The sequence below is a fragment of the Ornithodoros turicata genome, chromosome 2 (assembly GCF_037126465.1).
Source record: "Ornithodoros turicata isolate Travis chromosome 2, ASM3712646v1, whole genome shotgun sequence".
Taxonomy (NCBI): Eukaryota; Metazoa; Arthropoda; class Arachnida; order Ixodida; family Argasidae; genus Ornithodoros; species Ornithodoros turicata.
In genome coordinates, this window is record NC_088202.1 from 139,883,751 (window position 1) to 139,897,382 (window position 13,632).

General features: G+C 46.7%; 1 protein-coding gene across 1 annotated transcript in view; it reads right to left on the reverse strand.

Moving 5' to 3' along the window:
- Positions 1-13,632, reverse strand: part of LOC135385087 (hemicentin-1-like) — a 118,647-nt gene that overhangs the window by 8,303 nt on the left and 96,712 nt on the right. Inside the window, exons 6-9 of the mRNA XM_064614263.1 lie at positions 12,057-12,347; positions 7,006-7,463; positions 3,453-3,588; positions 2,297-2,437 (exon numbers count right to left, since the gene is read on the reverse strand). Of these exons, the coding sequence (XP_064470333.1) occupies positions 2,297-2,437; positions 3,453-3,588; positions 7,006-7,463; positions 12,057-12,347 (1,026 nt within the window). The remainder of the gene's footprint in view (positions 1-2,296; positions 2,438-3,452; positions 3,589-7,005; positions 7,464-12,056; positions 12,348-13,632) is intronic.

The window sequence follows — 13,632 nt, forward strand, 5'->3', positions numbered from 1 at the left end:
AGTAGAAGTGATCGCAGTGACCGGCTGCCCAAGCTGGGCCAATAAGCAGTTGGAGCCGAGTGCGAACGAGTTGCTGTCCTGTGTACCGAATAATGTTTAAAATCAATTTCTCGCGTTTTTGTTTTTCTGCCTGAAGCCACTGCCCACAGCGACCGGCGCACCATCTGGTAGGGCCTTGTCAATGTACAGCAGGGTCCGAGATAACTCGTTACTGTAACTAAGTTCCATTGTTTGGTAACTTGTAACTTAACTCAGTACTTTTGCACTCTGGTATCTTTCAGAGGAACTCGTTTCTTTTTCAGGTAACTTTGCCAAAGTAACTTAAACTAAGTTATACGTTACTTTTCATTCGCTTTTCACTCATGTCCACATATTTTCTTGCTTTCTCTCCGGTTCTTTCTCCAAGTAGTATTCAATTCGTAGTGTTCAATCAATGACAGTATTCTATTCAGTAAGTAAGAACCGCTGCCATTGAAATGAGGTTGAACCATTGTGCGTCCACAGGGAGTAAGTTGTAAAGAGTTCGACTTGTTTGACATACACGAAAACGATCTAAGCGTGTGTCACTTTTCCGTAGGCAACTCAAGGTCTAACTCAACCGCTCACACGCGCTGCACCTGTGTAGTGCTATTTTGTGTCTGAAGTAACCTGGAAGTAATTTGTTCTTTTTTTAAGTACTTTTAGTAACTCTGCAACTGCGAGTTACATTTCAAGGTGAAGAGCTTCGTTATTACCTTAGTTACATTTTTCACATGGTAACTTAACTCGTAACAAATTCTTTGTGATGGCCAACTTCCCGATCTATAATGTAGAACTACCTTAGAAACAGATCAGGTAAGCAATTTGGGAGTCTGGTAAACGTTGGAGAAAGCTAGCCAGTCAGCGGGCTTAGAATGAACGGCTTAGAAGTCTAGAAAATGTGGAAAGGAGAATTAGAAATGTGGAGAGAAGGACGAAAGCCAATTCGCGTGAAGAGGTGTAGATGCAGCCAATTATCAGAAGGCCTAGAGTGGACCAATCAGCAGGAAAGGGCAGAGTTAATTAACATGAAGGGGTGGAGCTATGCTTGCCAATCAGTAGGCTTAAAATAGACCAACCAGTGTAAAGGGGCGGAGCTATGCCGGCCAATCGGCGATAACTAGGCTTAGAATGAACCAATGCGCGTGAAGCGATGGAGCCAACTAGTGTAAAAGCAGCAGAGGTATGCCAGCCAATCAGCGATCAGTAGGGTTAGAATGGACCAATCAGCATGAAGGAGCAGAGCTATGCCAACCAATCAATGATCAGTAGGTTTAGAACGGACCAATCAGCATGAAGGGGCTCAGCCAAGCCATCTAATTAGAATAAAGGGATGGATCTATGCCAGCCAATCTGCAGGCTTAGCATGGACTGATCTGCATGAAGGGGCAGAGCTATGGCCGACCAATCTGAGGGCTTAGAAGTCTAGAGAGGAGGATTAGAAATGTGGAGAGGAGCATTAGAAATGTGGAGAGGAGGATCAGAAATTATGGAGGGGGTCAGAAATTGTGGAGGGGGTCAGAAATTGTGGAGAGGAGGGTAGAGAAACTGTGGAGAGGAGGGTAGAGAAACTGTGGAGTGAAGGGTCAGAAAAAGGATGTTCTTAGCAAGTCTCCCGCTATATTACTACTGTGAACAGTGCAGCTTCAGTGAGGAAGTGTCACATCAAGCACGCAGATAAGTTCGTGGACTGCAAGAAGAATGTAATCTACTTCATCCCTTTAACGTGTGGGAAAAAGTATATGGGACAGACAGGAAGGTGTCTCAATATTAGCTTGAGAGAACACTGCCACCATAACTGGAACGACCTCTGGACATTTAGCCGTTCACTGTAATACACGTGGCTACCTTCCAGAATTTTGGATCACAGCTGCCATAGGAAATGCCACCAAATAGAGGAAAGTAATTGAGGCAGATTGATCAGGTAAATGTGTTGCATCAGCCCACCTTAAGTCACATTCTACAAAAAAAAAGAAAAAGGATAAGAAGAGGTTGGATTCCTCGATAGGTTTCCGCCCTGACATGAGAGTTGCTTTGTTCAAGTTACGCGGAACTAGTTTTTCTTATCGTTTGTATCTAGGGGTGACTTAAAACCGCGTACATGTAAAGTTCATTATATGCTTCTATGATGCTAGCCAGCGCCTGTGTCCCGCGCGTCTGTCTCGTCCCACGTTTTCTTCAGGCTGTATACCCATGAACGTATTACATCAACGTGCCCAGATCAACGTGCTTGTCAAACATCGAATTCAAGAAAGAAAGTAAGTGCATTGAGCCTTACGCGAGTTCTTGTGGAAAACATTGGGCGTCCAGATCTTCAGGAACACGACGACAACTAAAGCGAGCAGCGCAAAGCCCAATACGACGGTGAGGAGCACAACCAGCACGGGACTGAAGCTCACCTTTAGCTGCCAACCAGATTCTGCAGAAACAAAGACACATACAACGCACAGCACATAACTGTATCGGCACGACCATAACATTTTCCTCTCGTACGAACTCTAGACCAGAGTTGGGGTAACCCACTGCGTAACGAAGTTACTTTTAGATAAATTTAACTTATCGTGTTACTTTTGAGTTTCAGTAACGTCTGTAGTAATCCCAGTAGAACAGTCCCGGTTCGAAATAAAGGCGGCTCTCGTCCTTGGGCAATTCATTTGATACTCCCTTACCGGTTCGTTTGATTTCTACGCATCTGTAGTAATGAACAGTGATGGCCACTGACTACTTCTACAGTAGTTTAACTATAACAACTACCTTGCGTTGGAGTAGTTTATCTAGTAGTACAACTACTTTTAGGGGCGGTATTTAAAACTACTTCTTTAACTACTGCAATGTATTTTAACAACTTCTATAACTACTTAACGGTGTCCATCAACACCAATCCCATTCTATAGTGTCCTTGGGCACTTAAATAAGAATCACAAGCAGTGATAAAAGTGAAGATACAGTACACATGCACGGCACAGTTGCTCTGCACATCCGTCCTCATCAAACAAGTAGCTCAAGGTACGGAAACACAATCGTGAAAATCGGAAGTAGTTGGCGCCTCCACTAACCTAACTATTGTAGTTAACTACTTGAAATAGTATTTTAACTAGTAGTCGCCGCTACATTTCTGCAACTAGTTGATAACTACTTTTAACTACAATCAGGTAGTTTAACTAGTAGTTTGACTACTGGCCATCACTGGTAATGTATTACGCAGCTCTCACGGAACTTACGCAACTCTTCCCTTCCTCTACTTCCTTCCTAACTCTCTACTCTACTTCCTCACTCTACTTCCCTTACACAACTCTGTCAATGCAACCTAGCTGCAAGTTCCTTCTGTTCAGTTGGCGAAAGTGACCATGGCAAAAACCACAAGGCCATTGCAAGTGGAAAGTCCCCGAAGGGCCGCACTCATGGTAAAGGGACTCCTATACGCCATACCCTACCTGTACGCTGGATCAGCAAGCTTTCTGCAACAGCTGGTAATGTGCTTGCAGTCAGAAGCACCGGTGGGCTCCTGCCTTTGGCGTTCGCTGCGTAAACAATCAGCATGAAGAAGCTTCCGGCTGGTAGGTCAGTTACCTGTAATATTATCAAATGAATGAAGGTTCAGCGGAAGCACGCAGCATCCAATCAATGCTTTTCGTTTGGTTTACTCTGTCACAACGCATGCATCATAATCCAAGGGTCACTGAATGAGCTGCTCTAGCGAGAAACCTTCATACCCCCCCCCCCCCTCCCGATCCGCTCGAGGGAGCTTAGTCGCCAAGGCCGTCGGGACAATGACCGTTTTGTTTCCGCATCAACGGCCGTCGTCAGAGCGCCAGTTGTCATGACACTGGCGAGGTGACGAATCGAACGGACCGGGGACTTAAGCCGAAATGAATATCGGTTCCGTAACGGTTCGCTTCCAAAATTTTGCAAAGGTTTCGGTTTTGGTTTCGGGTTTTACTCCTTCATCGTTTGCGCTTACCGGTATCAATACAGCGGAACCAGAATCCTTTCCGGTTCGGTCTTGAACCAGCATCGCAGACTGAGCATGGGGAGTTACACTGTCGTGCATGCGGCGATAAATTCTGGAGCATATTTTGGAAATATGTATCCCGGACGCCAGAAACAGGTATTCATCAATTTGTTCTGGATGTGACGCAAGAGCTAGGTATGACAAAAGCCACTTAGGAGACAGTTAAGAAAATACCGAAAGCAAGCGAGCCTGATCAGTATGATTTTGCCCTACATCGTAAGGATGAAAACCAAGTCTTATTGAAGAAGCTATTGCTGCTGACGGTGGGTGAAGACGCTCGAGTTGATGTTGTTTCCACAATAGGAACAGTCCAGGGTAGCTGGTATAGGTTCATGATGACGAATAGCAGCAAGAAGACAAGGACAGGGTAGAAGGAGACAGTCTGCAGTCTGCAGCTGTTGTGTGTCGAGACTGCAGTTGTCCTGTCTCCTTCTACCTTGTCCTTGTCTTGTTGCTGCTATTCGTCATCATGAGGTTGTTTCCAACGGACAACTGTACGTGGTGTGGGCACTGTCGGCCAGTTTCTATGAATATGTTACGCGAGGTAACATGTATGACCGCGTGATGCTGTTGCTTCTACCATCTCAAAGTTCAGATGGGTTATTCTCGCTCGTAAGCTTTCTTCTCCGAACCGATAAGTAAGCGGAACGACGTATATCGATATACGGTTTCTGTTAGTTGCCGGCAATGATTTGCGGCAACGTTATGGCAGCGGTTCGAGAAAGAAAAATTGAAAAATTAGTATACGATTTCAGGGAAGGGTAATGGTAACGGAAACAGAAACGGTATATTATCGAAATCAGAGATGGTAACGATAACGGAAACGCATACGAGTGTCCTCCATTACCGAAAACAGAAACGGAAACCAAAATTATCGTCCAGTATTGAATTCGGCTAATGACTATTCCTGTTGTGCGATTACATTTGAGCGACTTTTCATTCCATTTTTGTAATTTGATAACTCAATTCCCTGTAATGCTCGAAATACTACACGAGAGTATGAGAACAAAGCGCAATATTGGATCTCGAGGGCGCATTCCTCGCTTACCTCGTCCCAGTCCTCATAACGCCATGGCATCCACACATGACTATACTCCACCATAGCACGAGGATGATTGGATTGGATTGAGGTTTACTGGCGCATGAGACGAGGACGACGGCCTACGATTTTGATGTATTTATTTCTTACTTTTGTTTCATTGGACCGTGGCTATGGCAGTATTATTTACTTCTGAGAGCGTCCGCTTATGAAATCCTTCATTTTTAAAAAAGATTTTGCAAGATGTCCGCATCCAAACGACGTAGAATTACGTCTGTAGTGTGCACGCATTACATCGAAGTAGCACTTGGGCAAAACAGGGTGCTGACAGAGCCGGACCTGCAGTCCTTCTGCAGCTCTATAACAGCCTTTCCATTACCGGAAACAGTAACGGAAACGAAATTGAAAGGCTGGTATCAGAAACGGGTAACGGAAACGAAAATGTAGCAGTAACGGAAACGGAAACGGTAACGAAAATACGTCAGTTACCCATCCCTGTACGATTTCTGTCGGGTATCCGGCTGTGCCTTCGTAATGCCACGCCTTGCATCCTACACCCTCTCGCCACCAATCAGGTGTCTCTGCTTTTTCCGGTCTTTCAGTTCTCGTTTTCGCACACGGGGTATGTGATGGATGAACCCATTCTTTTCTCACATGTTTTATCTTACGAGTATGAGTTAAACCGCTCTGTATTTCCGACTGAATTGCACTCTGTGGGAGTCACGTGACGCGCCTTTCCTGCGGACGCCGACAACGAGATCCCGAGAGGGTCTGTCCTTAACAGCTGACGCTGTAAAAATCCGGATTCCGGGCGGTTTTTGGTTTGATTGCGGCTTCCGTCCCTAAGCGCTCGCCCCAACAGATGGCTCTAGCTGTGACATTTGCCAATGCAGGAATCAAATGGCGATATTCTGAAGCGCGCTCTATTTCGTACACCGTGAGTTTCTACGCGTCCGTGCGTCACTGTTAGAACGAAACTGCAGCGTGGAAACTAGTATGTACGGGTCGGCATGCAAAGTTTACGCACTTTTAACAAATCTGCGTACTAAATTTGTATTGAACGCAACATTCTGCTTTCTTATCCCCTCCCCCCCGCCCTGGGCTCTCTGCATAGGGCGTGCAATTTTCGTGTTTTAGGCCCGTATGCGTGTGGAACCTTTCCGCGTTGTTTTTTTAACCGGGTTCACACTATTGCTTATGCATGCGTGCGAATGCGTGCAGTGATGCTTCTGAAATATGTCTGACAGCGCCTGAGGTAAGCTCAGGAATAACCCCAGACAGCACAGCCGGTTCCAGGATTAGAAACCCGGGTACCTCCCAGTCTCGGCGTGACATGGCCAGCACTCAGCGTGCGCGTGCATGTTGCCATGGTAACGAACCTGCGTGTCCCCCCACGCATTATAGGCAATCATAGGCCGCGCTCTAGGGAAGCATAAAGTACGGTTCACAGTAGTGCGTTCTGCTGCGTGCGCATGCGTGCGTTGTAAGCAATCCGTTCTGCTGTTCACATACCTGCGTCCGAATGCGTGCGTCACCAAACCGTACGCCAATGAACGCCGAGCGGGATTTCTACTCCGGTGGCCGCCATGTTGAAAACAGTCTCGCAGAGAGAAACCTACTGCGCACGCTCGGAGGGCGGCCTCGCGATTCGTTCTCCGCTTGCGGGCTGCTGCGTGCGTCGGCAAAAAGTTGAGCTCGGACGAACTCCTTGCGTTCTGCTGCGGGAGGTCGCGCACGTATCTGTTGCCACGGTAACCAGCTCCCGCACGCATCCGAACGCAGCAGAACGCACTAGTGTGAACCATGCTTAAGAAGCAAGTCAACGCATAGGCATGCAGCCGCACACGCGCACTGGAACGCAATAGCGAACCGGGCTTTACTCATTGAAACACGCACCGGAGCTCACGTGCGTGTTCGCCCTTTCTTTGGTACTCACATGAAAAGCAGGTAGTGGTCCACTAAAGTTCGCCCTGCATGGAGCGCCTCCGTTGTCGTACAACTCCAACACAAACTGTTGTCGTAGTCCACCATGATGCTGTTCACGGCAACGTACGAAGAAAGAGTCTTCCGTCCGGTTGGAAACGACGCAGTCAGCTGGAGAGTCCGGCACCCTCGCGGGCACCAGGACAAACATGCACGGCTGCGTCTGGGTCCCCACAGAGTTGCGTGCCCAGCAACCCAGAGCGCTGTAGCCGGCTTCGGACCCCGCAAACACCGTGGCGACAGATCGCACGCCTGCCGACGTGTGGGATGGAGCTTCGGCTGCCGAGCCATTAATTTTCCACTCGAACACAACTGTTGCTGGGTCAGCGCTCACTTCGCAGGTCACTTGTACGGGTTCGTGTCGTGACACGCCGTAGACTTCTTGTTGACCTTCTACGCAGACCGGGGCATCTGCAGTACGGCGAAAATACGTGTCATAAAACAGCAGCAGATACATACAGGGTGTCCCAAAAAAACACGCCATTGAATTATAATGATAATAATAATAAAAGACTACGGGATTTGTTCTTTCTAGAATTTCACCACCTCCTGATGTGAACGTCATCTAACATAAAATTTATTATGCTAAGTATTACGAACTGAACTCTAAAATTTTCCAAGTAAACTTTGCTTTTTTACCGCACTAATGTGAAGCGGGTGCCGAATTTACTCAAGTTCATTATAAATGACAGGGGCATTAAGGAGTATCCCATCAGAAAAAAATAAATAAAAATAGAACATCATGCTTTTCGGAACGTCCAGAGCACAGCGTTCTACGACTTTTTGAGCGCCTTCTTGCAGCCCGACGAAAGGAGGTTGCTAAACCTAGCCCACAGAATGATAGTAGAAAAAGTGACAGTTCTTGAAACTGACAGAGGGAAGGCATGCATCCAGAGAAAGCCGCACGCGATAAATCTTCCCCGTCCTATCTCTTTTTACTGTCCTTGTGTGGGCTGAACATAGCAATCTCCATTCGTGGAGTTGATAACGAAGGCGCGCACAGACTCGTCCAGCGCTATGCTCTGGGCGCTCCGAAAAACATGATGCTCAGCTATGTTTTCCGATGGCATAGCTCCTCAATATCCGTGTCAATTAACATGAACTTGAGTAAATTCAGCACGCGCTTCACATTGGTGAGGTAAAGAAGCGGCCCTTACTTGGCAAATTTTCGAGTTCAGTTCGTAAAAACTGACATAACAAAACTCAAGTTCGATGACGTTCATGTCAGGAAGTGGGAAAGACCTAGTAAAAACACACGCCGTTGACGCATGATTCTAAGTGGCGTGGTTTTTTTAAAATTATACTTCAATGACACGTTTTCTGGAACACCCTGTTTAACGGCGATGTGTAACGAGTTACACTTTTTTTTTTAGATTTCTGTAATATGCGTAATGCGGAGCAACGCTACAGGTGTAGATGGAAAAAGTCATACGCACGCCTGTCTATGTGCTTCGTCACTGCAACGTTTTTTTTTTTTTTTTAGTTTGGATGTCCTGCGTACAGTAATATTTACGTATCAACTTATCAACCAGATGATTGTGAATGGTCCTCTTTCACATACGCGTGGTATCCTAGCGGCTCTCCAGCGAACCACGCTCGGAGCGCGTCAAAAGAAATCCACGTGGGTAGCACCAAAGGACCAAAAAAACTACCGTAATTTCACGCGTATAAGCCGCACCGCAGATAAGCCGCAGGACGCGGTTTTTGGGACGTTTTGAAATTTTTCTGGCAGATAAGCCGCACCCGCAGATAAGCCGCGGGCAATACGAGACGACTGATTTGTGCGACAAAGGAGACCATAGAGAAGGTCATAAACCCTGTGGTCCATACTCCGGGATCGGCACAGTATACAACAAAGTGGGTCAGTTCTGGAGTTCTACCAAGATCGGATTGTGCACTTGTCGGGTGTTTTTCGTAGGCTGATGGGTCAGTGATCTTCCAGAAGACGTGAATCACTGTCACCACTTTCCTTAAAGCTGCTTGGGGGAATGCACCAGGAAGGTCAATCTACTCGAATGTGGACCCGTCCCTGTTACGCACTGTTCGTGCATCGGCAGGGCAGTGCTGTTCCAGAGACACTGTCGGCCCTTTCGTTAAAATCGGCGTATGGGGAAAATACCAGGAAAAAATAGTCATCCGATAAGCCGCACCGGTGGATAAGCCGCAGGGCGCCCGTGAGAAAAAAAAATCGCGCATAAGCCGCGGCTAATACGCGTTAAAATACGGTAGTCCGGAGTGGGACCGACGATCTCGTGCCGTTCGTGCTGTCTCCCCACTGGTCCCCACTTCTGTCATCCCCATACTGCGCCATAGATAACCCTCCCAGGCGTCTCAAGGTCATGAGGCATACACCGTTGTTAAAAAACGTCCATTGTTATTGGTGTCTCTAAGGTCTACCTAATAACAGGGAGGTGGCAGGATTGAAAGCCGCCATTGGCAACAGTCATATGTGTGTAAGCCAGAGACCTCCATTGACCTGTCTTTGGAAGAGATAGCATATCTGCATACGATATAATCTCTGATGTGGATCATATGTTCGGCACTTTGTCAGGCATGTGTGGCGGATGTGAAGGTGTTAGATAGTGACGGGTTATCTGTTAAGTATGTGTGGTAAGAGTGGGGGGAGCAGTGGAGCTTATTCGGGTTTTCAAAGCTGTTCATCGTAGGTGCCATTATTTTCTTTGTCCGTCCTGAAATCTGCCTATCTATCTGCCTATCAATCTGCCTATCAATCCGCCTATCAATCCGCCTATCTGTCTGTCTGTCTGTCTGTCTGTCTATGTACCTGTCTATCTATTTGTCAAAGTATTTATCTATCTAGATCTGTCTGTCTATCTATCTACCTATATATATATGTCTTTCTATCTCTATTTCCCTCGTCTGTTTCTAACTCTATTTTCATAGCTGATGGGATAAGATGAAAATAAGACAGATGGGAACATCCAATCAGAATAAATTATGGCTGCTCTCAGAAGCTACACGTATTATTCAACAAATGAAGTGTTTTCTATGTTGACATTCGAAAAGGACCTAGAGTGGTTGTTTTGTCATAATATGAGTTTATTACATTAGTACACACCGCTCATGATCGCAGTTGTCTCGCGACGTGAAGCCCCGAATTATTATTACTAGTAGTACACACGTTTTCGCGATTACAACGCTCAACGGTATCGCTGAGACGGTCACGTGATGTACAGAGAACACGTTTCTCAAGTGGAAGTCGAAGTTCTTGTCCGCATCGTAACAAAGTGAAAGCAACACCATTTGTATGCGTGTGTAGAAAACGATCCTGATCTGAGTGTCCGTCCCATTCACACACATGCATGTCCGGTTTCGTACCCTCCTGTAGCGGGCCGATAAATTAAATAAATTAGATTAAAATACGGTCCTAAGTTTCCTTTCGCGGGTACATAGTGGCGTGCAGATGTTATTGCAGCAAAGATACTGAAAATGGTATAAGTCGACTCATCCCCTTATGAAGTGAATACAATACCGGGTGTATTGTCTGCAAGAAGAACAAATGACAACCTTCTGAGGACTTGCCGTTTTTCATGTAACGTTGTGGTGGATGAGGCAAATTAAACTTCGAAGGACAAAACGCAACACAAGCTTCACAACGCCCAGTCGCATACTTCAATTCAATGATGGGGGAGGGATCATTCAATTGCTGCTGTTCTTTTGTGTCGTGGTTAAGCGTGAAGGAGAAAAAGGAGAATCTGCAAGGTTTCTGAGGCTATGGGGCTCTTTGCTTGCTCCTTTGCCACTTGCAGAGGGCCTTGGTGAGACGGTTTCTGAAGGACTACTGATGAACTGGTATATTCGTTGTAGTTTCGTCGTTGTAGTCTCGTTGTAGTTCACCATTTTATTTTCCCTTCAAATCAACCAACCAATCAATCGTTCTACTGTTGCCAGTTTCCGGGATCCTGTAGTCTCCCAAATAGAAAGAGTAACGAATAGACAGAATTCGTTCCGACGGAGCCTCCCGAGGAATGTCCAATTATTCCTAGCCTCCTCTTTACCTCATATTCCACAGTCCGGTGCAAGCCTAGAACACAATTACATTTTAATGAAGTTACCCGTAATTCTTTTCATTAGAGAGCGTCTGCTTCCCAATTAGGGCCGGTAATTCACTTTCAAATGGAGATCAAGATACTCCCGCACAAGAACTTCCTTTTCTTTTTGCCTTCACTCCATGTTTCTTTGGAAGCATACGCAGAAAAGACGAACAAAGTGGAATAAAGTTACGCAATTAGTCGAATGCGAATTCGACGACGAAGGTTCGTCGTCTAGTATTGTGGCTGTATGGAGCAGCGGTGTATGTAAAATCATACAAAACGCGGTTGATTGCAGAAACGGTTCGGAAAGCTAAATGAGGCGAGTTGAGAAAAAGCAATTTATTTTTAGTATTGGGCTTTCTGGAATACGCCCTAATGCCTTCAAGCACTGCTTGTAGATAGCATCCCTGATCAGTAGTTAGAGGAGAGTGGATTTGACTACCGCTGAGTGCTGGATTCCTCATCGATAACGGTTCGCGACGCTTCGCCCCACGCTATGCCTGATAAACGCAAAAAGATGGCGGCTGGCATCGATGAGAGTCTGCCTTCCAGGTTTCACAGTAATACGTGTTCACGAGCACCAATGGGAAGGGCCGTAGCTCTCTCTCTCTCTCATGACGTCAGAGCTTGACGCGGGCGTGTGTTGAACAGATACACGTAGAAGAATATTTTCCCCAAAAAAATACTTTGGTGTGGATACAATGGGCGCATAATGTAACGAACCACATAGATCAAGGCGTCACAGACGCTGAAACTTCAGAAAATGGGCTCATGTAGCAATGACTTAAGTGCTGCGTCCATTCCTAGAGTGGAAAACCTCCCCACTTTATCGACACAATATAATCGTCGTTGTTGTTAAGTGCTGCGTATAGGTCCTTTGGATGACAGCCAACCTTACGTGATCAACTATTGCTCAGCATGCCGATTCTTAAAACAGGACTCCACTTACACTTGATCCGCAGAAAAAAAGGCCTGCTCGTGGCTCTCCCGACGATGTTGGCAGCCGTGCAGGAATACTCGCCCCGCGCTGCCCGTTGCACTTTTTGAAGAACGAGTGATCGGTTGCTGACGATGAGCCCTGCTGAGGTATTGGTGTGCAAGTCCTGTCCCTCGAAGTGCCATCCAACTTCGACGACGGGAGGGTTGGCAGAGACCACGCATTCCAAGTACACGTCTTGCAGCTCCACGATGCCGTCCTCGCGAAGGCGGTTGCCGAGCTGGACGTGAAGCTCCGGAGGGTCTGTAACACCGGGGTGCCCTACCATATATCGCTCCATATTCGCTATCGTCAGGCGAACGCGATGCATCCTGGACGTGTCTTGATCACACGTCATTGCAAACGTCAATATCCACGTGGCCATAACCGTGGCCGCACCAATGATCAGCGGTCAACCCATTTGGGAACAACGTGACATGTCTTGCTCTGCGTGTTTTTTTTTTTTTTACCTCATTCCTCAGTACCTCATTCATTACCTCAGTAATTAGAATTTAATCCGACAGTAAAATACGTAGATTTGCAACGACATCGGCTCAAAGATTCGATCGGTCGGTGCAATGCACTTATACTTCGGAAGTGAAAGCTACCATGTCGTGTAAGAAACGCCATATAATTTGCGCAGGCAAACCACGTTCAGCTCTTGGATTTACGCTGATGGGAGCATGTCCGCACGCGCGGAAACGCAATGGAGGCAAAGCTACATGACCTCAAATTCATGTTGCCTATGAAGTGTAACCACAACACTGTGGTGATTTTGTCACAAGGGACCACTTGAGCATAGTTACAGAAATGGCTTCTGCAATGCATCCCCTGTGGTCTGTAACACGAATCGACCGCTATGGTCATTTCATTGTCGTGTGTCCTGTCCTGTTTCACGCTCAGCAGATAATTCAAAGATTGTCTTGCGACTGGTATGCGACCGCGCAATATACCATTGATCCAAGGCCAGCAATGACTCTGTTCATACTTCCAACAATGCATAGGGTAATATATGCTCCCCAGATCACATAATGTGGGCAGTGTGAATAATTGTGCACATTGTACGAGGAAATGAACGTTGTCACGACGCGGAATGTAGTGTCAACACTCGTATTTTGTGCCGAAATTTAGAGGAAATATCCCATCGTTTCTCTTCAGTAACGTACGTGCTCTGCTGTGTAGAGGAGATTCAATTGGATTGAATGACTTCTCGACCTCAAGGTATCCCCCCCTGTTTAGGCTAACGCTCGGGACAACACGCCTCTGGCTGTCTGCCTCATGCCTCGTACAAGATAGCACCCTACAACACCTAACTCACTCAGACGGGGCTCAAGTTTTCGGCTTGAAATTATCTGCTGTGCTTGTTACGAGAGAGAGAGAAAAAAAAACACATTGAAACAGCTAAGCGCGGATGCGGCTAAGCGCGGATGCGGCTAAGCGCGGATGCGGCTAGGCGTGGATGCGGGCTTTGAACGACTCGCCAGACAAAGATGCCAGGTGATTGCCGGGCAAAGGGAACCACCTTAGCTGTTAGCGTGGCGTCTATGTC